General features: G+C 33.5%; 1 protein-coding gene across 1 annotated transcript in view; it reads right to left on the bottom strand.

Annotated features, from left to right (window-relative positions):
- Positions 1–9,080: 9,080 nt before the first annotated feature.
- POF1B (POF1B actin binding protein) overlaps positions 9,081–24,678 on the bottom strand; it is a gene marked incomplete at both ends in the record, with an annotated part of 61,753 nt that continues 46,155 nt past the window's right edge. Inside the window, 7 exons of the mRNA XM_080910120.1 lie at positions 9,081–9,261; positions 10,485–10,567; positions 11,347–11,475; positions 13,832–13,951; positions 14,240–14,392; positions 15,181–15,294; positions 16,077–16,169. Of these exons, the coding sequence (XP_080766246.1) occupies positions 9,081–9,261; positions 10,485–10,567; positions 11,347–11,475; positions 13,832–13,951; positions 14,240–14,392; positions 15,181–15,294; positions 16,077–16,169 (873 nt within the window). The remainder of the gene's footprint in view (positions 9,262–10,484; positions 10,568–11,346; positions 11,476–13,831; positions 13,952–14,239; positions 14,393–15,180; positions 15,295–16,076; positions 16,170–24,678) is intronic.

A 24,678-nucleotide genomic window follows, 5' to 3' on the forward strand; every position in this document is an offset into this window, starting at 1 on the left:
AAGTTATTTACAAGATAAAATACCCTATTTGGGAAGAAAATCTCACTCTTTTATCTGGTTTCAAAGCTTGATAATAAACCATAAATTTACATTCTTTGTATTAAAGTTCTTAAAATATTTGGACTAAAAAGGCAATATCATAGCCCTTTGAAAATTATCTAAGGAATTTAAGCAGTACCATAGAATGGTTGCAGAGGAACTTAACTGTGTTTAACAGTATTATATGCATAACTAAACTACAGAAGGGGAAAGTTAAGACACCTTATTTGATTGGTCACGCTAGAGATAAGTGTTTCTGAAAGGAGAACACATAATTGATTTAGAAATGCTTTGCTGTAGCAAGCAGCCTCACTTTTATGCAATTTTAGAAATAGGGTGGGGAAAGAAAATGCAGTCATCCATCAGTCACTCAGTCATTGAACCTTTTATATTGTACCTGGACATTGGATTCCAGAAATGGCAAATGTTTTGTGTATTTGTTGCAAGGAATCTCACTCTGAAAAAAACAAGCTACATTGATTCAGTCCTAGTTAAAAAAATAACTTCAGAGTTGTTGATATTTTATCACGGGATATGAAGTTTAAGACATAGAATTCTGTGCTGAAACCTGAAGTGAAATATAAGAAATAAAAAGTTCCAGTTTTGATGTTCAAGTAGATTCAGTATGGCATATATGATAAAAGTGTATTTGAGTCAAATGTGGCTATCTAAAATGGATGCAAGTATGTTAAAAAGTCAACAGTATGTTTCTTAAACAGTTTTCTTAAATATTAAAATATTTAGAATTTTAGGGCAGTTTTATTAAGTATGACTGTTCAAGTCTCACTTGCTCTAATGTTTAAAGGTGCAATTTTATGCCATTATTGAAAATTTGATTTTTAAACTCTATATACCATATTCTTAACATAAATTTTAATTGAGGTGGTATTTATGCAGTATTTAACAGAACAATATGCTGCCAATAGAGTTTGGAGGTGGGTATTCAGTTTACAGTGTATAAATTTAAAATATGCATCCCTTAACAACGCTTTGTGTTAGCATGCTGCAAATCAAAATGGCGCTTACTATTAAAACCTGGTGTAGGGAATTTTAATGAAAATCCTGTTCATAAATGTAATGCATATGATGTGTACTTTTAAGTTTTAGTTGCCCTAATTTAGTTTATATTCAGCTGTTCAGCATAATTAACGTGTAATTTTACTTCATGCTATATTGTGGCTTTGTGTTTTAAGTAATAATATTCACCTTTCTGTTTTTGCACCAGATAAGAATCAGTTACTTGAAAATAAATTTTTTATCTTTCTTAACTTCAGAATACTAAATTTGGAAAATCTACTAAACTTGTGTGTTATGTGGCTGTAAATGATGTACACGCTGTAAAATAAGATTGTTACTGTTATGTGGACTTATTATTTCTAAATGTTACTCATTGAAATGAGCATACAATAAAAAGCATTTATTGCACTTCAAAGTTTTATAAGTTTATTTAAAATTCTGTTACAGTTTTAATTCCATATTAAAGAATTTTCTTTTAAAGTTTCTCTTAGGCAGTTTGATTATTTAAAATATCTTGTTGAATTTTTCTGTGTTAATGTGAGTTACAGATTTAAACAGTCAGGATTATGTCATGATTATTCCTCAAAAATAGGTATAATTTGATAAAACCATGATGAAATGCTATAAATTAAAGTACTAATTTTAAGACCTGAGCTTGACTGTTAGAAAGGAAACTTTTTAAAATGTTTACATGAGTTCAGAGAAATGAGAATATTAATTATTTTCCCTATATATATTTAAAAAGTAAAATATTGATTCAATTATCTGGGAGTTGTTTCTGAAAATAAGCATAAATAAGTTGCTATTTTCCAATATCACCATTGGTTAAAATGTTGCCAATTGAATGATTATTCTTTAAAACCCATTAGCGGCAGAAGAAATTTCTTACCTTTATGCATTAGACCAGTGCTCCACAAATTATAAGATTCTCCTAGGGATCTTACTATTTAGAATTCAATGTATTGACTACAATTTTACATTTCTGGCAAGCTCACATGTGTTGTCATGCATTTGAGTAACAAATGTTAGATAAAAAACATTTAGTGTAATTCTAGAAAATTTTGATGCCCTTGATTAAATAACTGGGTAAGTGGATAAAAAAAAAAACTTCATATTAAAGACATGGCATTAAGGACAAGAAAAGGAAACCTGTAAATACAAATAATGTAAGATAAAATAACCTGTTTTGAGACAGTGATGAGTGAGTAGGATTGATGCGAGATGGAGTCTGTGAAGCTTCTAGTAGGAAACTATTGTGGGTTTACAAGAAGGAAAATTATATATATATAATTTTGGAGAGTGTAAGGACTTTTATCACAGTTGCTGAGGGAAGCAAGGTACCATATAAGAGGTTGTTCATGGTTATAGTGGAATTGAACAAAATAAGTTCCATTTCTTATAAATTGTCCCTCAAGATAGAAATTACATTATAAGTTAAAGATTGTCCTTAAAGGACAAGGTTTTCTTGGCACATCACTGCCCTAAATACCTGTAGGGGACTTACTGAAAAGTCCCTTTCACAGACTAGTTAATAGCCATCAGATAGATTTGTTCAACTCTCACTTTTAAGTTATCTGTGGCATAAACAATGTATCAGGAATTATTTTCACAGACAAAGCCCTTAAATTCTACTCATGTCCTAAACAGGGAAACTTTCAATATCAACTTTGTAACATTCATAAAATTTATGCATACACACACAAATTCAAGAATAACTTCTATGTACCCACTTAGACATCTTCAATGATTAACATTACTTGACAAAACTTGTTTCATTTATACTATTCCCCTAACAATGAAGGTAAATTTAGTTTGTAAAACAGCCTTGTTTGACAAAGTGGTTAAACTAAGAAAGACTTCACAGCATGAGTCAGAGATAAGATTGCCCAGCTCTCAAAGGAACAGACAGGAGAGGCTACTTAAAAGAGTGCAAATTGGGTCAGGAGTGGGGGAAATTCAGTGAGCCCAGTTCAGTTAAGTTTAGGCAGTGCAGTGGAGTTCATTTGAGTTCAGTTTGTACAGTTCATGCAGTGCAGGTCAGCAGAGCTAGTTTGAGGATAAACAGAAATTCAGTCAGAATCTGAGAGAAGCCAGTTTGAATCAGTCAACTTGGAGTTTTGAGAAAGAACAGCTGAGTTGGACCGGTCATCCAGAGTTCAGAAAGAACTAGAAAGGGTGAGTTTATTCAGCAGTAAACCTATGAGTCAATAAACAGCAGCTGAAGCACCAAAAAAAAAAAAAAAAAAAAAAAGAAAGAAAGAAAGAAAGAAAGAAAGAAAGAAATTATATCTGGTGTATAAACTTTACATTTACAATTATTCCTTTATAAATTTTCAAGTAACTATTGCAAAGGGAATTTTGTTTCATGAAAAATAGAGCCAGTTGGCAATATTGATACTACCTCATATATCACTTACTGTCTTATCCACCTCCCATCTGGTTTACAAACTGTCATTCTAGGAACAGATATGTTCGACAATATGATTGTTTCACTGGACTCCTTTAGGAAACTACATTAAGATACCTATATATTGTTTCATTTAAACACATTGGTTTGCTTTGTTGGTCCTTGACCCATACAGAGTATTCACTGATTGTATTAGCAAACAGTATAGAAATAGCGAGCCCTCCCCCTTAAAGGACCTCTGTAGCATGAATTTCAAAGCATTAATATATTGGGATGGAAAAACATGGTTTATAAGCACCCTTTTTTGAGACATGGCTCATTTGTGTAGCCATGTGGCTATTTTAGAACTCACTTTGTAAATTAGGCTGTCTTCAAACTGAGAACTCCTTGTTTCTACCTCCCAGGTGCTAGGATTAAAGACGTATGCTACCATGCCTGCCTTTTTATAAGCACATTCTTATTTAGATGGAATTCAGGAAAATTACTGAGAATGTCATTTGATACTGGCTATTGTAATTGTGTCACATAACAGTCTCATTATTCCTACATAGAATAAAAAATTACCTCTTTTTTCTAGAGTAAATATTAAGTACTTTTATCAATGAAAAATGTGCTTATTTTACTCTTTGCTGAAATACTATATTTACTGTTTATCCTAGACTAAGCATGTAACAATGTATTTTTCAGTTGAACAAAAATTATACTACAAAATCAAGTAAATTTTGTAATGGCGTATCATGGTGAAGATGGGTCATTTGAGGAAATCATTTGAAAACATTTATTTTCAAAAGAATTTCTATTTTCCAAAGAAATGCCAAGTTTTATAAATTACAATAATGAGAAAGAAATTCAAAGACAGACTTTTTTTTAAATTGATGTAAATTTGACAGTTAAATTTTTAAAAACTGTGCTCAATTTCAAGAAAAGTAATATGGCTAAAGCACCAATAGCAAGATGGGAAGAAAATGTCTTATCAAACCATGTTTGGGCTTATAAAACTACATTTGTAAGCAAAGGTATTTTGTACCAGCTGGATGTCAAACTTTTGTTTCAGCCCCTGTAGGCTACATCAAGAAGAATTCTCTTTTGTGTTTGTTTTACAAAATTGCCTCTTAGGTTCTATATAAACATTCAAAGGATAGAAAACTTCCTGGTAAAATAAAAAGTTATGCTAAAAGTCTTTCCTATTTGAAGTTCCACAAAGACAATACAGATGCTTAACATATTTCATTTAGACACATAATATTTTGCATGACACTCGCCAGTCTCCATTTTATTTGACGAATCTAAAGTGAGAACATATGGAAGTAGTAATGAGATAAACAGACATCTTCACTAGATGCCGCTGGAGTTTTCATTGAGTAACTACATGGAATTGGTGAATATAGGAAGCACCCTATATAAAAATAGCAGGTTAGGTTCTACACTGTCTGCAATCATAGTTTAAACACAAGGGTTGCTTTTCCTCTGTGATTTGCATGGCATTACATCAAATATGCCAGGTATAAAAAACAGACTTAGATCTCTTGAGTGATTGAGGGAACACCTCTCCAGATTTAAATGTATAATTTAATTAATATCACTTTTTTTCCACTTATTTCTATTGATCTTAAATCGCTGGTAAAAATAATGAGAAACTTTTATATGACACTAATTCACTATCTTAGATCAAACAAACTGCCCTCCTAATTGCTGTTTAATTCTGAATAGCATTAGTTTTCAGTAATTTTGTAAAAGGCTTATACTCATTTTCAAAGTGTAATTATGGTATTTTTCTGTTAAGGTAATTAAAGTATTCCATTGTACCTTTTATAATAGATGAAAAACAATAAATTTTTGCCATAATTGCTTATATGAGTATCTAGCAGAGGGGGAAACTTATCTCTTCATAAAATAAAGGGGAGTTGTAAGAATATGAAACATTAACATATAATAAAATATTGATAAAATAGACATCTTTTTCATGTCAGAGAACTAATCTTTATCTTAAGTGTTATAAGAATATAAATAATCTTACCTTAATTTCATCTCAGTAACTTTTAAATATATATATAACTCATAGTTCTAGTTCATATAGTGCCACAGACATGCTTATATTAACTGCTTCTTAGAATAATTAGAATATGCTTATAAAGCATTGAATTTTATAAAGGTTTCTGTAGATATTTTAGTACAAAACTATGAATTAATAAACATGTAGCCCTAATATATTTCTTACATTAAATCTAATTTGATGAACAAATTTTTGTATGATTTGGTTATATTATGACATTTCATTATTGTAATAAAATAAAATACTTGTTATCAAATTGTAAATTCATTGTAATTCAATTAACAGATTTCTAAATACATAAAAGACTCTACTATAAAATATTCTCCAAGTAAAATGCAACTATCAGGTATCTTTTACTGCTATATTTGTTATTTAAGATGACTATGCAATGTTACGTTTTTTATATCACTATGAAAAATTCTACATTCTTATTTCCCCACTACTACAGTACAATATTATATGTTTTTTACAAAGTGAATGGGATCACTTGCAGAAAATATTTTTTAAAAGAGCAGATTTTTCCAGATACTTACATGTACTTAGAACCAAGTTGCACAATGTATAATTTAATTAATGCATTTATTTAAAAGATATCAGCTCATTTCCATGATTAACAAAATTAACCTCCACCTTTGACTTAACTGTTTCCAAGATATGTTAGCACTGCTGTATTCTTTTAAAGTCACGAGCTTAATGTGAGAAAAGTAAATTTAGGCTGTATACTTCATGTTCTTGTTAACCTATTTTTTAAAATTTAATTGTTCTTTGCCTCTGTTTTGCTGAAAAACAGGACTGAATCTTGTAGCTAAGTTGCACATTTAATATAATAGAATAACTTGTAAAGACTCTATTGTATGAATTAGTTCAGCATATAGGAAGCACCCTATATAAAAATAGCAGGTTAGGTTCTACATTGTCTGCAACCAGAGTTTAAACACAAAGGTTTTTTTTTTTTCTCCCAGTTGCATGATGTTATATCAAATACATCAATGTGTTTAAAAAAAACAAAACAAAACCAAAAGGACTCAGGTCTCCTGAATTACTGGGGAAACTCATCTCCAGAATTAAATCATCCCATTAGATCCATGGAGTAGTTCACAATTTGATTGTACTTTAGCAATAGAAAAAAATGACACTTAAATACTGATGCAGACGAAGAAAATTTCATTGGAGTTGTAGTGTTGTAGAATGGATCCATTCATGGCTACAAAAGAAAAAAAAAGTATCTTAAAATCAGTTCACAATTATTTTTAAAATACTGTCATTATTACTTGTACATAGTTAATTAAAAATATTCAGTTGTGTATGTATACTGTTAACAGAAATGTATCACACTTTTATATATTTTATAGAGTACTCAATAAAATAATAATCTTCAACTTAAGGAATGTGTTTTAAATGACTGTGAGGCAAGAGTGGGGAGATTGGGTACATTTTGTTCTTATTGTCATATTTAGTGGTTAAATATATGGTGAAATATGCCAGCTAATAAATACAGTTCTATCATTTATGAACCTACTTGAATATATTTGGAACTTCTTCCTCTATACCCCTTTTCAACCTTAACTATATATTTCCTTGAAGACAGATGAAATGGCTACAATACTAAACCCTTTAATTCCACAGATTCTCATACTATTTGTCACTGCCTGTAGTCAAACAATTGGCTTTGGTTTGCTTTATTTTTAGATTCATTTATTTTATGTGTGAGTACACTGTAGCTGTCTTCAGACATACCAGAAGGAGGCATCAGATCCCATTACAGATGGTTGTGAGCCACCATGTGGTTGCTGGGAATTGAACTCAGGATCTCTGGAAGAGCAGTCCTTGTTCTTAACCACTGAGCCATATTTCTAAACCCATCAAGCAATTTTTTTGAGTCTTAACTTTTAGAATCACATCATCCTTTAGTAAAAATTTGTATTATCTGAAGACATGTTTTTGCTACTAATCTGATTCTTAAGTTATCAAGTTCTTTTTCTCACTTGATAAAATTAGTAATATTTTTCAAGTTGATGGCCTGAGAAGTGATTTTAAAAAGGTAAAACAAATCACATATTTTTATTTTTGTTGGAGATTTTCTAAATACTGTTTACTTTCACTGGTTAGTTAAAAGATTGATACCTATTACTGTAAAAGAACATTAGAACTGAAATCATCATGATTTTCTTGATACTACTGAAGTATTTGAGCTGGTTTGGCTATAATTTTTTTTTCTTTTGCTCTTTTTTTTTTCCTTTTTGTCCTCTTCTACCTTTCTTTTTCAAGAGAAGGTTTCATGTTTAACTCTGGCAGTCATGGAATTCATTCTACAGACTGGACTAACCTTGAACTCACAGAGATGTGTGTGCCTACCTTTACCTCCCAAGTGCTGGGATTAAAGGCATGTGGTACCATTTTCCAAGATACATATTATTAATGCATTATTTAAGACTGTTTAATTTAAATAACAGCATAACTAAACTAAATTTAAGATGTAATATTCCTTTTCAATATATGTATCAAAGTATAGTAAAAAAGTAACATATATTATAAACACTTGTTTCCAAATTCCATATGTATGCTCAAAAGCACAAATCTCAGACAGTAAAATATATTAGTAAGCTGGATGCCCTCCTCAAGCTCCCTTTCCATCTGCCTCTACTTTTTCAGACTAAACATTTTCTTGAGTTTACTAACCATGGATTTGCTTTATCTCAGTATATAAGCCACATGGCAGACAGATGATAACAACAGTGAAGTTACTGCTTTGAATAAAGTTATGTATGGTTTGAGAGCTGAGATTCTGAAATTTCTCTAACGTACAAGAGGAATGTTTCACATTCCTGCGCTCATGATTAATGAATTACCATTAAAATATCTTGCAAAATGTAGAAGTATATACGTAAGAAAATTCAAGAGCATTTTTAATATTAGCAAGTTTTCTCAAGCTCAATATTATTAAAATTTGGGGTAAGATTATTTTTGTGAAGGAGTGTCCTGCACATAATAGGATGCATGGCAACACTTTGGTCTATACCAGTCTATACCAGAGGTCAATATAGCTGACCTCTACAGAAATGTCTAAATATTGTAAATGTTCTGGAGTTGTAAAGTAGATGCCACTGGAGAGAACTACAGTACCAGGGAATATATATATATATATATATATATATTCTATGATTATCACTATTCTAAAGGTTAGCAAAGAAAGTAATATCTTAAGAAAAGAAAATAGCTGATATCCATGTACAAGAAGAGGTTTTAAAATAATTAGCCCTGTAGAAATGGGTTGAGTTATTTAGAATGGCATTGATATCTATGTTATCTGATCATGTTGAAGGAAGAAGTTGAAGAAAGTTAATTTTAGAGTAGATGTTATTTGCATGGCTATTTGGCTTCACATTAAACCCCAGAATTTAAAACTGGGTGATTTTAGAGACTAGACAAATTGACACAAATCTATTTTGCATTTTAAATAAGTAAAAGGTAGTAAGTATTCACATTCAAGATTACAAGACAAATTCTATGATACATGCACACCCATGTTCTGTTCCATTTCAAATTGTCTATTGCATCTGACATTTACCTCCTTTTTAAAAGCGATAAATATGTAACTAAAACAGGATAGAAATACCCAAATAAACTTACACAAGTCCATTTGTCTTCAGTTTTCTCAATCACAATAGTTTGTGTATCACTTCCTGGTGGTATATATTCATAGTCATCATACAGGAGACCTAGGATTGGATACTGTGTTCTGTACCTATGCACCAAAAACAGAGTTACTAGTGATATGCAATAACTTTCATTTGTAGTCACTCCCCCATTTCTATCCTCTTGTATAAATAATCACTGAATGATTAGTTTCAAATGAAATGCCCTCTCCGATATAAAAGCGCACCTCTTTTATGTTAAATAAAGAGATGAAGGCGTGCTTCTGACTATGATGGATCACTGGTAGCACAGGACGATACTTCACAGATAAAATAAAAATAAAATAAATAGCTTAATTGCTGAGTTCACTGCTTGGAGTTTTTCATTGTTACATGATAGGAAAAGGAAAATCAACTAGATTCTAGACAGTTTATCAAGTTAAAGTGACCCAATAATGTATGTCACAGTCATATCTTGTATGGTAGAACTCTAGTGATTTTTTTATACATAGAAAAAAGTGGTACCCTGCCTCTGTCCTAATTACCAACACTTCCTGATATTCCTTCACAAATATGTTACAAAACACGAATTATAATTTTCCCAAATAAGTAATTCTTAAGTTATAAATGTTGTATCATTATGAGTAGGCTAATACAATCTTGTCCTGTTGTCCTACATTCAGCCTGTGAATTATTCCTTAATGTATTCATACTTTAAATGCTACTCAGTCACTCAGCTTTCTTCATTATCGATCAACTGGTAATATCACACATAACCATTTTATTTCTTAAAGCACAAAATTAGTGACGATGAAAGTTCAGATGTATATATCCTTTCAGTGAACAGACTTAAAACATCTGCACTTAATAATGGAAAAATTATATGCTGATCTTGATAATATGTTTTAAAATCAAATGAAAACAAAGTTTATATAAGAGCTTATATTATCCAAGGTTTCAGGCATACACTCTAATTAGTGTAACATACACCTTTCACATAATAGGGGGTTTTTAGTAAACTCAATTTGAATAATCAGGGCAAGATAAAGACCGCTTTCCACAACTTAGCCCAAGTAAATATCTATCAACTGATTGCCACAATGTCATAAACAATTGATTTTTTTATTTTTATAGTATGTAACATACTGCAACTATGATACACAGTTTTTCTAACCTTCATATCAATGTCTTCTTTGAATATACATTCTCTAATAGAGTTGCTGACAAGTAAAAACAACCAGCCCATTTTTAGTGATATGCACAACAACTAAGAGAATAATAACTTAAATTTTATAATAACGGCCCATTAAAATTTCATTTTAAAATACATTACTTTTTTGTGGTGATTGTAGTCCTTCCACACCCAGAGGTTTGGTTATGGGATGAATATATTTCTTGTCTCAACTTTGAGAGTTCCTTACAAATAAAGCACAGTACCCATTTAAATAGAAATATAAGCATTAGGTAGTAAGATTACTAAGAGCTCCCACCACGCCTCCTGTTTTGTAATTATAGTAATGTTAATCCACAGTAGCGAAAATGTTACACATGCCTTTTAAGAACCTTACTACCTGAAGTAGGATGTTGACAATTGGATAGAAATTGTTGTCAGCATGAAGATGTGATTTTGTTGTTCTGAGCAGTTGAAAAGTAAGGCCAATTAATAACAACAATTAATAATAATAATAGTGAAATTTCCATAAGGAAGTAAATTCAGAGTCTGAACATATTTATTATGAATGTTACTATGATTGTCATTTTAAAAATAATAGTAGTTCCTTTAGAACTTTTTATATATCAGTCTCTGGGTTATATGGTGCTACTACAACATAGTTCCTTAATGAAGGAGGAGTTCATGATCTAAGAATGAGCTCACAGGCTTTAGAGAATTTCACTGTTAATAAAGTATAAATCCAGTGTCTTAGAAATAGTAAATGTACAGCACCCATCTTCTTTTTATAACTTCAATTCCCCCTTTCATTTCATTAAAGGTAAATTATACTATTCATCTACATACATTCATATATAGTAAAGTATATCTTGAGAATGTGTCCTTTCCTTGGTGTTTTGATTAGGAGCCTTTAACAGCAGAGACATCGCTCTCAATGTGTCCTTTCCCAATCCATAGGAAGTATTTATTATACAGAACTTTATTGTATCGTTCTTCACCTTGCATTTTCTCTCCTTTTTCTTACCTCTGATTGACGTTTTATAAGAGAATCCTTCTCTTCCAGCAAACTTGTCAATTCATGAAGTTTGAATTGGAAATCACTACAACTTCCTTCTCTTTTTGAAACATCTTTTTGGTACTGGTTTAATTGAGACTAAGGATTTAGAAATAATAATTACTATAATGCTTTTAAAAACACAAATTAATTCCAATGTAGTCTAATTAGGTCAAGTCATATAGCTAGTCATAGAATTAAAAATAATACATCAATTTCAATAAATATCTATAGAATTTTGTTGATATAAAACATAATTTGAAATGTCAGGTACAAGTTTCTTGTCTTAAAATTCTGTGATTTATGATTAAATACTATCTAAGCAGGTGTTTTAGGCCATAGCAATAAAATAAAGCTAAGAAAAGAGGTACTTTGGAATCTGTCAAAAAATTTAAGGTGCCTTCAATCTTAACGTTATTATATACAGTGGTCTTCAGTTCACAAAATGACTTCTGATGCATGTCTTAACTGAATATTCACAGCATTCCAGGGCAATAAGAATTTCAGAAGTAATCCAGACCAATATAATAATAGCTACAACTCAAAGCAAAGATCCTGAGGACAAACCTCTTTTTCACTTCCGCATATGGGGACATAGAAGCTGCCAGGCTAAAGTGCTATTAGTAATGTTATGTTGGAAAAAAGAAAAATGGTGGAAGAAACTTGGTAGAATGATCAGCCTAGTAACAAATTAAGCTTTGTTTAATTTATTTTAGAATAAATCACTAATATTAGGAGAGAAAAATCACTGGCCACTTCATCCATCAAGATAGTTAAAATGTCAGAACTGGAGACATAGCTCAGCTGCTAAGAACACTGGCTGCTCTTCCAGAGGACCCAGGTTGAATTCCTAGCACCCACATGGCAGCTCACAATGGTCTTTAAGCTCCAGTTCCAGGTGATCCAATATTCTCACAGAGATAAAACAACAATCCACAGAAAATAAAAATAAATAAATCATAAAATATTTAAATGTATTTGTCTATGTTAAGGACACAGTAAATTAAAGGTCAGTTAAACCAATTCAACATAAAAGTATAAGGCAAGATACTATATTCTACTTACTCTTGAAAATATCCTAATTTTGATGTCCATTATAAACAAAGTCCAGCATAATTTATAAGTAACAAAATTTTTTAAATGTATAATTATTAAAATGCAGAGAACAAATGATAATGATGTGTTCAACAACAATTGATACATATAAAACACAGTTCCTGAACCTAAGGTTCAGGTAAAATCAAGGAAGAGGAGACAGATCATAAGTAAGTAAACCACAGAACAAGTAAGTTTGCTGTGGGTTTGACCTTTGTATCAATGACTGGGAAATTTCACCAATGATACCTCAATATTGCTGCCTAAACAAGACCTGGAGAAAGATAATAACAATAGACATGCTAACACAGAAAGGAAAAAAAAAATCCCACCAGACCCTATCCATAGATAAAGAACTGCAGGCAACTAAGGGATTCAGAGAATGGGAGAAATAGGTTTCCCTATGTATATATTCCTTAACTGGTTATTCACTACTGAATGGTCAGCCTCAAAATTATATAGTAACACGAAATAGGCTGAGCATGTTGTATTTATGTATTTAGGCATTTATCAAACTATGTAATAATACTAGTTAAAGGAGAAAAGGCAAGGGTTTAAAGCATGAGCAAAATATAAGTGTACAGGAGAGATTGGAGAAAGAAAAGAGAAGGGAGAAATGGTGTAATTATTTTTTTAATTTAAAAACCATAACCAAATATTTACAATCATCCAGCTAAACTTTGGCTTAGGTATACAATGTTATGTATTACTCTTCTCTGAATAAACATGCATTAAACAATATTATGAAGAATCCTTCATCCGTCTCCCAAACATAAGTTGTTAAAAATTAATAAAACTCAAGACAATGAAGTTAATGTCTTTTTTGCCAACTGAGAAGAAAAATAACCTAAAATATAAAATAATTTAAGTTGAAGTACCAGTAAGAAGTTTCACTTCTTTTTAATACATATAAGTATATTTATAAGAAAAGATTTTAGAAAACATTTAAAAGTTTTCAACTTATTTTTTTCTTTATTACTTTAAAATTGTAACAATAATTTATTTATTCTTTCTTTTTACTAGTGGCTGGCTAGGGGAGTGGTGGCGATGGTAATAATAATTGCTATTTTAATAAAAATTTACTTTTTGACTTATCTATAAATGCATGATAAATGTGTGTGCATGCTTGTATGTGTATGTGGAGGCCAGAAAAGGGTGATAGGTCTCAGAGAGTTGTAGTTACAAGCATTTGAAGGAGAAAATACATGGCTTCCTACATGGGTGATGGTGTCCAAACTCTGTCCTCATGGTTGAACAGCAAGTTTCTTTTTAACCTCTGAGTTATCTCTCTAGGCCCAACAAACACCAATGTTTTTAAAAGTTTCTGTAGACAATTGTATGAAATGTAGGATCAACGTACCCTTAGCTTGCTGATTTCTCTATCTTTCTCAAGTCTCAAGTTTTTTACCATCTCCATATAATGGTTGCCAATCTCATCCATTTTAGCCTGTAGTATTGGGCCTGTGCAAGTCTCAGACACCTACAGAAAACCAAAATAACTTTCTGTAATTGGAATGTTAAGAAGGAAATACATATTAGGTTTCAAGATTTACTACGACATGGATACTATGTGATTAAATAAGACATTGAAATAATAAAAATAATCTTGAGAGGCTGTTTGTTAAAGCTCAAGTGTCAGTGTAATACAATTTTCATTTAAGGTCAACAGAAATGACTCCAAATACTGCACCAGGTGAATTTTGACTGTTCTAGTAACAGTGATCACTTTACAGCTGCATAACTATGATGATGCTCTAAAGATCAGTACCTGTATTCTAAGGTTTTTATTCTCTTGCTCTAAATTACGTTTACAATACTCAAGTTCTTTTAGTCTGTATTCCATATCCGACAGCGTATGTCGAAGAGAAAGGTTATTTTCTTCCAATGTCTGACATTTTGAGCTTGAGTCTTGAAGTCCTTGCTGTAAAGAAGACACAAATCCATAAGAAACATGTGTTTTGAGTTCACAAAGTAAGTGTCCTTTTAAGTGATTCATTGAGAAATATGAAGAAAGAAATTCAAACTAAATCTTTTAGACTTTTGCATTTAGATGATATTTTAATCATCATACTATATTTTAATCTTGTCCATAATCTTGTGTCTAATGAGTAAAAAGGGGTAACATTTACTTAAAACTTTTAGTTCCAATTTAGTTATTAGATCCTTGTTAGTCTGAGTATATCATACTATACTAGCATTTCGTAAAATCATCTTGCCCTTCACTGTAGTAAAAAGATTAACTTTGTAAAATTTTTGGGAATGTCATGAGACCAAAATGAGAGAATGCACTCTGAAGCTCATCATAGTTTCGTTAGAACTATCCCTGCTCAAACAACACTGAATGCCTGTAAAGCACATTCCCTTGTCTATTCAGTACACACCCAGAAGATATACAACTTTTCCCAATTAACACACCATTAGATTAAATGACTGAGTCAACTGAGACTTTCAGTGACAACCAAATATATAAATCTCAAAATATAGAGAACTGTATACTTTGTATACTTTATAATACATAAGGTTGCCTATTTTTCTGACAGGATATTCAGTTGTTAAAAATATGCAAAGCTGTTCAATTCTCTGATGAACAAATTGTTCCATCACACTTTAATACCATCTGCATTGTATCTCAGGCCTTCATGGTGTCTGTAATTGTGCATATGGAAAGCTGTAAATCTAGAGTATCATATACAAATAACATCAACTTACTTGCTGTTGGCGATTATTTGCTCTCACCGATGCTAAGAGTTCTTCATACTCTTTTATTTGATTTTCTTTGAATGCCAAGTCCTTTTCAAGTCTTATCTTGTCATTTTCCAGTGACTGAAGACATACATTACTTATTAGAACTCAGAGTTATATAAAATTGTTAACATTCAATGTGTTGATTATGTTGTAAAATTTAAATAAAAACTTGTTTCATCTGTAATTGTTTAACAAAGTGGAATTCTTCAAAATCGAGAGATGAATATAAGATACAAATGCTCAAACTTTGAAAACCTATAATGAAAGGACTATTTTGATGAATTGGCTACTGCTAAGTGCAATGAAACCGAATGCTCTGAATTTTTTAATGTTTTATTTCAATTTACAAAGACTTCTTAATCTCAGCAGGTGGAGAATCTTCAAATTAAAATCCAGCTACATTTATGAGATTGCAGAAACTAACCAGAAAAGTAAGTGAAAACCCTCCAAAGTCCTCAAGGTATTTTTCACTAGAGCAAAATTCTACCAGAGGAAGGGGGTCTTCAAGTTGTTTTATTTAAAGAGTAATTCAAATTATGCTTTATTATTACAGTAAAGAAGTAAATTACTAAATGACTACACTTGTTGTAATTTTGTAGACAACTTTGGCTTTAAGTGTTAGATTATCTTAGTGGAAAATTAAATGATTCATGCATATCAACACTTCCATGTACTCATGAGGCAGCTCTTTCTCATCTTTCAGTGCTAATTAGCTGTTCCACAAAATAATTCGTGAGTATAGATGAGTAATATTGCTGTTTTATGGTATATTTATAAAAGTATATTGAACATTTTCATTTCTCCATTAAGAAGCTAATAATCAGAAATACATGGGAAAGAAATACCAAAATAAATCTTACTGTCAAATCATTTTGAAGATGTCCAAGTTCCTCCCGTATGTTGCTGAATGTGGATAGCACTAGTCTCAGGGACTTATCAGACATACCCCTCATCTGGAGGAAGAAAAGCATGGAGAGTTTGTTTTTTACTAATGCTTCAAAATAGGCAAAACTAGCAAGTGTAGCTTGTTTGTATTTTTATTCTATTGCTACAAAATACTATAAAATTTTTATTTTAATACATTTTTGAGATAGTTGCTCACTGTGTATCCTTGACTGGCTTGAAACTTGTTTTGTAGATAAAGCAGGCTGGCCTTGAACACACAAGAGATCCACTAGCTTCTGCCTCCTTCATGTTGGGATTAAAGACCTGTGTATGACCACACCTAACATTTTATTCCTGTTTTCTTTTTTTAAAGATTTATTTACCCACTTTTATGTGTGTGAGTACACTGCTGCTGTCTTCAGACACACCAGAAGAGGACATCAGATCTCATTACAGATGGTTGTGAGCCAACATGTGGTTGCTGGGAACTGAACTCAGGACCTCTGGGAGAGCAGTCAGTGAGCTGCTGAGCCATCTCTCCAGCCCTACAATTCCATCACTTTCTCCCTTTCTTTTTCCTCCCTCTAGACCCTCCCTGTACTCTCTTTCGAACCCCTCCTATGTCCCTCTGAATACTCTCTTAAGCAAGACAAACAACATTCCTGGAAAAATTTTAACTAAGCCTTTGGAAACCTTTCTTTTTTCATTTGTCTGAAAACAGTACTATCTCCTTTGCACAGCAGATTTCTATCATCATTTTTTGCTTTTGATTTTATTCTTTATGTAAATGATTAGAGAAGAGATGAAACACTTAATCTTCAAGTCATAAAAAGAACTTGCCTAAGTGTGCTGTGATGTCCGTGGATTCTGCCTGAGGTGTGAAGAATTAAGTTTTATGTGGAGTACAAGACACTTTGCCCTAAGCTATTCCCATTGGAGTTTTTAGGCAGTAACTTGCCTTGAGTGACTCCACCACCACACCATTCCCCAACTCGTTGCTACATCTGATATGTAGGCTATCTCACAACACAATTCTTAAAGTAATGTGCTCACTTTACTTCATGTGTATGAGTGTTTACCTGCATGTATCACACGAGTGCTTGGTGCTCATGAAGGCAAGAAAAGGGCATTAAATCTCCTGAAACTGTAGTTACTGAATGTTTTTAACTTCTATGTGGATACTTGGAACTCAACCCTGGTTCTCTACTATAAGAAAAAGTGGCTCATTTGTACTGCCTCTCAAAAATCGCACAGGGTTTTGAGACAGAGTAGTAAACTAGATTGCTGCATTTTGAATACAAATCCTGATGCCAATGACACCCTGTTTTTTTTTTTGTTTTGTTTTTGTTGTTTTTGCAAGCAAATAACCACCTGCCCACCCAGCAAGAACTATGATGGAAAAAATTAAACTATGATGGAAAAAATTAAACTGTCACGGCTCTCAACCTTAGGGTTGTAACCCCATTAGGGTTAGAATATCAAATATCTTGCATATCAGACAGTTGTATTACAAGTCTTAACAGTAGCAACATTACAATTATGAGGTATCAACAAAATAACTTTATGGTTGTGGGTCACCAGCATATGAAGAACTGTATTAAAGGGTTGTAATTTTAGGAAAGTTCAGAGCTAAGTAATTAGTTCAGTCGAAAGTCACCACCTATGAGCTTCTACAACTAAAATTAAATTAAGAATACATGGGAATATAGGCATATGAAAACCATATAAAACAAAGGCCAGGTCCAAATGTCTCTCATGCACACCGGATTAAAGAATGATGCGACACACATATAAAATGTAGTAAACGTCACACTGATGGGTGCAGGCTTATTGACATATCATCAGATCATGTAGTATATGCATCTTGTTATCAATAAGTAATGACCTTTCAGATCTGACCTAAAACTACAGCTCATAACAGTCCTATCTTCCTGACATGCTTCAATTTAATTGTTATCAGTTGGAATGGCCTCATCTGGATAATAATAGAATATAAATACCCATTGGATCATGTAAACAATGGAGAGATTTCGTCTTGCAAAACTCCTTCAGGACAGGGTTTCTTAGTATCTTCCCTAACTACCCTCACTGGCTCTCAGTACTCAGGCCTTTGGTTAGACTTCTTTGAATTTCATAGTCTCTTTAATGGTGTCTTAGTGTGACTGAAAATCACGAGCATTTATACATAAAAAAGGATGAAAGCTCAAGATGATGAAATAAACAATGCAAAACACCTTTAGACAATTAATATTTGACTCAAATCAAACTCCACAACAGGTTGGTTTGAGGAAATTCTGACTGTTATCTCACTTAAGTATAGAAGGATGAGAAATGAACCCAACTTCTGCCATTATCAGGATTTAAAGGGATACACCAACACTACTTATTAGGTTCATGTCAGAAAAAGCAGAATGGAGAGATGAGATTTTCATCCTAACTGTATAAAGACGATACCCCAAGCTCTGTCATATCAACTTATATCATAAAGCCATCCCTTGTTCATATGTAGACAAGCCAATTAGAAGAACATTTATTTCCACTTGGCAATAATAGAAACTGTCCCACATCCAATGATCATTTACCATAGGAGGTAGCCTTACAAAAAAAGATATCAGAATAAGACTTTCATGTGTTAAGAGTTTCATAATTCAGTAACTACTGAAAGACAAGAAGTCTCAAGTTGATAAGCAAAATCAATTGACAGCAAATTTGTTAGAATTTCCCAAGAAAAAATTTTCAGCAACCATAAAATTCTTTAGTAATACATTATAAATATTAGGAAAGAGGAAGTCACAGACTTTTACATAAATTAAGCCAGGAATGCCTGACTAAATATGTGACTGAATAGCAGTTCTAGACAGACAGAAAGACAGACAGACAGACAGACAGACACACACACACACACACACACACACTAGCTATAGTTCTCATGATATTAAATCTATATGAGAATACTGACATTTAACTTACAGAACCAAAGCTATTCAAAAACAGTGTCTCTCTAAACTAAACATAACACAGAAAATACAGAAAATCATGAACCAATAAATTTCAAATTACAAAATTTAATTACTACCATCCAGTACTTACTCCTATCATAATTCCTTTTTTTAAACATTTATAGAAATAATCAACTGTCTCTGACAAGGATGCAGAGGGAAGTGGATGGGAATGTAAATATATTTCTCGTAGGAATGTAAGCTTGTGAAGCCACTAGGAAAATCAGTACGGAAGATTTCACAAAATATTACAAAAAATTACCATATAATTCAACTAAAAGACTCCTAGGTATGTCCTACATATATATAAATTTTACTTAGTCATAAAGAAGAATAAAACTGCTCACACTCTCCCTACCTACTCAATATAGTACTGGAAGTACTAACCTGAGCAATCTGACAGCAAATAAGGGATAAAGGGATAAAATTGGAAAGGAAGAAATCAAAATATCACTACTTGCATATGATAGAATAGTATACTTAAGTGACTCCAAAAAATTCCACCAAGAGAACTTTATAGCTGATAAACACTTCAGCAAACTGGCAGGATATAAAATTAACTCGAACAAATCAGTAGCCTGCCTTTACTCAAAGGATAAACATGCTGAGAAAGAAATTAGAGAATCAACACCCTTCACAATACTCACAAAGAATATAAACTACCTAAGTGTAGCCCTAACCAAGCAAGTGAAGGATCTCTATGAAAAGAACTTCAAGTCTCTGAAGAAGGAAATCGAAGAAGAACTCAAAAGGTGAAAAGATCTCCCATGCTCATGGATTGGAAGGATCAACATAGTAAAAATGGTCACCTTGCCTAAGACAATCTACAGATTCAATACAATCCCCAACTCAATTCTTCATAGAGTTAGAAAAAGGAATTTGAAAGTTCATTTGGAATAATAAAAAACCCAGGATAGCAAAAAAACTATTCTCAACAATAAAAAATATATATATATATATATATCAGGGGAATCACCATCTCTCACCTCAAGCTGTATTACAGGTCAATTGTGATAAAAACTTCATAGTATTACTACAGAGACAGACAGGTAGATCAATGGAATAGAATTGAAGACCCAGAAATAAACCCACACACCTGTGGTCACTTGATTTTTGACAAAGGAGCTAAAAATATTTGATAGCAAAAGGACGGCCTCTTCAAAAAGGGTGCTGGCTCAACTGGCAGTCAGCATGCAGAAGAATGCAAATTGATTCTTTCTTATCTCCTTGTACAAAGCTCAAATCTAAGTGGATCAAAGACCTCCACATAAAACCAGGTACACTGAAACTAATAGAACAGAGAGTGAGGAAGAGCTTAGAACACATAGGCACAGGGGAAATTTTCCTGAACAGAACACCAATGGCTTATGCTCTAAGATCAAGAATTCACAAATGGGACCTCATGAAATTGCAAATCTTCTGTAAGGACAAGGACACAGTCATTAGGACACAAGGGTAACCAACAGGTTGGAAAAAGATCTTAATCAATCCTACATCTGATAGAGGGCTAATATCTAATATATACAAAAAATCAATTAAGTTAGTTTCTAGAAAATCAAATAAGTATATTAAAAATGAGTTACAGAGCTAAACAAAGAATTCTCAGCTGAGGAATATCAAATGGCTGAGAAGCACCCAAAGAAATGCCCAACATCCCTAGTCATCAGAGAAATGCAAATAAAACCAACCCTAAGATTCCAACTCACGCCAGTCAGAATGGCTTAGACCAAAAACTCAGGGGACAGCAGATGCTAGTGATGATGTGGAAAAAGAGGAACACTCTTTCACTGTTGGTGGGATTGTAAACTGGTGTAACCACACTGGAAATCAGTCTGATGGTTCCTCAGAAAATTGGACATAGTAATAAATGAGGATCCAGCTATACCACTCCTGGGTATATACCCAAAATATGCTCCAACATATAACAAGGACACATGTTCCACCATGTTCATAGCAGCCTTATTTATAATAGCCAGATGTTGGAAAGAACCCAGATGTCCTTCAACAGAGGAATGGGTACAGAAATTGTGATACATATACACAATGGAGTACTACCCAGCTATTAAAACAATGACTTCATGAAAATTCTAGGCAAATGGATGGAACTTGAAGCTATCATCCTGAGTGAGGTAACCCAGTCACGAAAAAACACTCACTGTATACTAGCCCCAAAATCTCTGAATACCCAAGAAATAATTTACAGAAATTATGAAGCTCAAAGAGAAGGAAGGCCAGATGGTGGATACCTCAGTCTTTCTTAGAAGGCAGAACAAAATTCTCATTGGAGGAAATAAAGGGACAAATAGAGGATCAAAGATTGGGGAAAAGATCATCCAGAGACTACCTCACCTGGGGATCCACCACCTGACGATGCAGCCACTAAACCCAACACTATTGCTCATGCCAAGTAGTGCTTACTGGCAAGAACCTGATATGGATGCCTCCTCAGAGGCTCTGCCAGAGACATAATGATACAGAGGAAGATGTGTGCAGCTAATCAACAGATTGAACATGGGGACCCCAATGAAGGAGCTAGAGAAAGGACTGCAGCAGCTGAAAGGGTCTGCACTCCATGGGAAGAACAAAATGATCAACTAACCAAACCCATCACGGCTCCCAGGGACTAAAACACCAACCAATGAATTTTCATGGAGAGACCCATGGCTCCATGGCACATGCAGCCAAGGACAGCATTTTCTGGCATCAATGGAAAGACAGGTCTTTGGTTCAGCAAAGATTTGTTATCCCAATGTAGGGGAATGCCAAGGTGCTGAGGTGGAAAGGGAAATTAAGAGAGGAAGCACCTTTATGGAGGCAATGGTAGGTGGAGAGGGGACAGTATTGGGAGAAAGGAATAAGATCTGAAATGTAAATGCAGAGAATATCCAGTCAAACAAAAAGAAGAATAAAACTGTTATTTCAAGCAGTAGCTGGAATAGCAGATTCTTTAGGCAAAACAAAACAAACAGACTTTAAATCCTTCCTTTTATGCATCGAATTTAGAAATATACAGCATTTGTGTTCTCTAACATGTAGAAAGAGAGGATCATATAAAAGAAGAAGTAGGGTTTTGGGGGTGTGTAGGTTGTAGGAAGATTCACCAATGAGATGATCAAGGACAAAAGTGATGAATGGGTAGATGAATTTGTACAAAGTACAATGGCAGATACATGTGAAAATTTACTAATGAGAGTTGTATGGCTATGTGACTTCTCCTCCCACAATCCCTCGAGCTCCTCCTTTCCAACTAGGGCTTGGCAGAATGGCTCCAGCAAAGAAGGGTTGTGAGAAGAAGAGCCATTCTGCCATCAACAAGGTGATGAGCCGAGAATACACATCAGCATTCACAAGTGCATTCTTGGAGTAGACTTCAGGAAATGTGCTCCTCAGGCACTCAAAGAAATTCAGAAATTTGCTGTGATGAAAATGGGGACTCTAGAAGTGTGCACTGACACCAGGCTGAATAAAGCCGTTTGGGCCCAGGGAAGAAGGAATGTTCCATATTGCATCCGAGTATGTTTGTGCAGAAAACATAATGAGGATGAGGATTCACAAAACAAGCTCTACACACTGGTAACATACATGCCTCTTACTACATTCAAAAATCTACAGTTAATGTGGTTGAGAACTAACCTGCTGGAAGTCAGATAAAGTTGCAGAAGTGCCAAAAAATTTCTAATAAAATTATTTTCTTCATTAATTAAATATTTTAAAAATTAAAACATAATAAAAATAATAAAGAAGTTAATAATAGGCTTAAACAGATTACTCTACAATGGACTATTGAATCTTGGCAAATAAATGGGTACTAAAAAGAATAACTGAATAAATAATTTAGAACAATCCCAATAAACAAGAAAACAGCAACAAGAAAAATTATAATGATTGGGTTATAAAAATGAAGAGAAACAACAGAGAAAAGTAACCATAAACATACAAAAGAAAGTTCATAATATAAACCATAGTAAAAATTACAATAATGAAGTTGATCCAAGAATCCTCTATGCCTTTATCTAATAGTCACACAATGAGAATCCTAGAAGGAAAAGAGAAAGGCAGAAACCCAAAACAATATTCAGAGATGTAATGACAAATACATTCTCCATATTAGCAACTTTATTAATATATCTGTACACATAGAGAAAGGTGGAGGTATGTGGAGAAAAAGTATAAATACCAAACAGGATATAGTAAAAGAAATTTATTCCTTGAGAAATCAAAACAAAACAAAAGATTCTACAATCCACAGACCACATGAAGCACAAGAAGAAGAAAGACAAATATGTGGATGCTCTAGTCCTTCTTAGAAGGGGGGACAAAATACCCAAGGAGACAAAATGTGGAGCAGAGACTAAAGGAAAGGCTATCCAGAGAGGCCCCATCTGGGTATCAAAAGCATATCATATACAGCCACCAAACCCAATCACTACTGCTGATGCCAAGACATGCTTACTGGCAGGAGCCTGATATAGCTGTCCCCTGAGAGGCTCTGTCAGAGTCTGACCAACACAAAGGCTGATGCTCACAGCCAATCATCAGACTAAGCACAGGGTCTCCAATGGAGAAGTTAGAAAAAGGATTGAAGGAGCTGAAGGAGTTTGCAACCTCATACCCATAGAAAGAATAATAATATCAACCAACCAGAACCCCCAGAACTCTCATGGACTAAACCACCAACCAAAGAATACACATGGAAGGACCCATGGTTCCAGCAGCATACATAGCAGATGTGGGGCATCAACCAGAGGAGAGGCCCTTGGTCTTCTGGAGGCTTGATGCCCCAGTGTAGGGGAATGCCAGGGCAGGGATGTGGGAGTGAGTGGGTAGATGGGTAAGGGAACACTCTCATAGAGGCAGGGTGAGGGGGGGATAGGATAGGATGATTCTAGAGGGGAAGCCGGAAATGGGGATAACATTTGAATTGTAAGTAAAGAAAATATCCAATAAAAAGGGGGGGGGGGATTAAAAGACAAAAACTGAAAAGTTTAAGAAAATCCTTAGTCATTAGGAAAACCAGGTAAAACAATAGAAGAGTTCTAGTAGAAATCATGCCAACAAGATGCAGACAGATACTGAGCTCAGAGACCCTTATGGAAGAGTTGGGTGGGGATGGAAGGAGCTGAAGGAGATGGCAACTATAGGAAGAGCAACAGTGTCAGCTAACCTGGATCTTTCAGTTCCCAGAGACTAAACCACCAATGAAAGAGCACACAAGGGCTGATCTGTAACCTCTCTTCCCCCACACCTATGTATGAGAGTTTGCCTGGCCCCAGAGGGAGAGGATGTGCCTAATCCTGCAGAGACTTGATACTCAAGGGAATGGGGACATGGGGGTGCAGGGTGAAGGGTGGGAGAACAGCCTCTCAGAGATAAAGGGGTAGGTGTGGTGAAGAACTCTTGGAGGGTGGACTTGGAAATGGGGGCAACATTTGGAATATAAATATATCAAACAATTTTAAAAGTAAAATGTAAAAAGAGGGTAAAAGAAAGAAACTGTCATAAAACATTTTTCAAATGTTCAAAGAACAGAAATGTCAACTATGAAATTTATATCAAAAGAAAGATTTCTTTTCAAATG

This window comes from Micromys minutus (genome assembly GCF_963924665.1).
Source record: "Micromys minutus genome assembly, chromosome: X".
Taxonomy (NCBI): domain Eukaryota; kingdom Metazoa; phylum Chordata; class Mammalia; order Rodentia; family Muridae; genus Micromys; species Micromys minutus.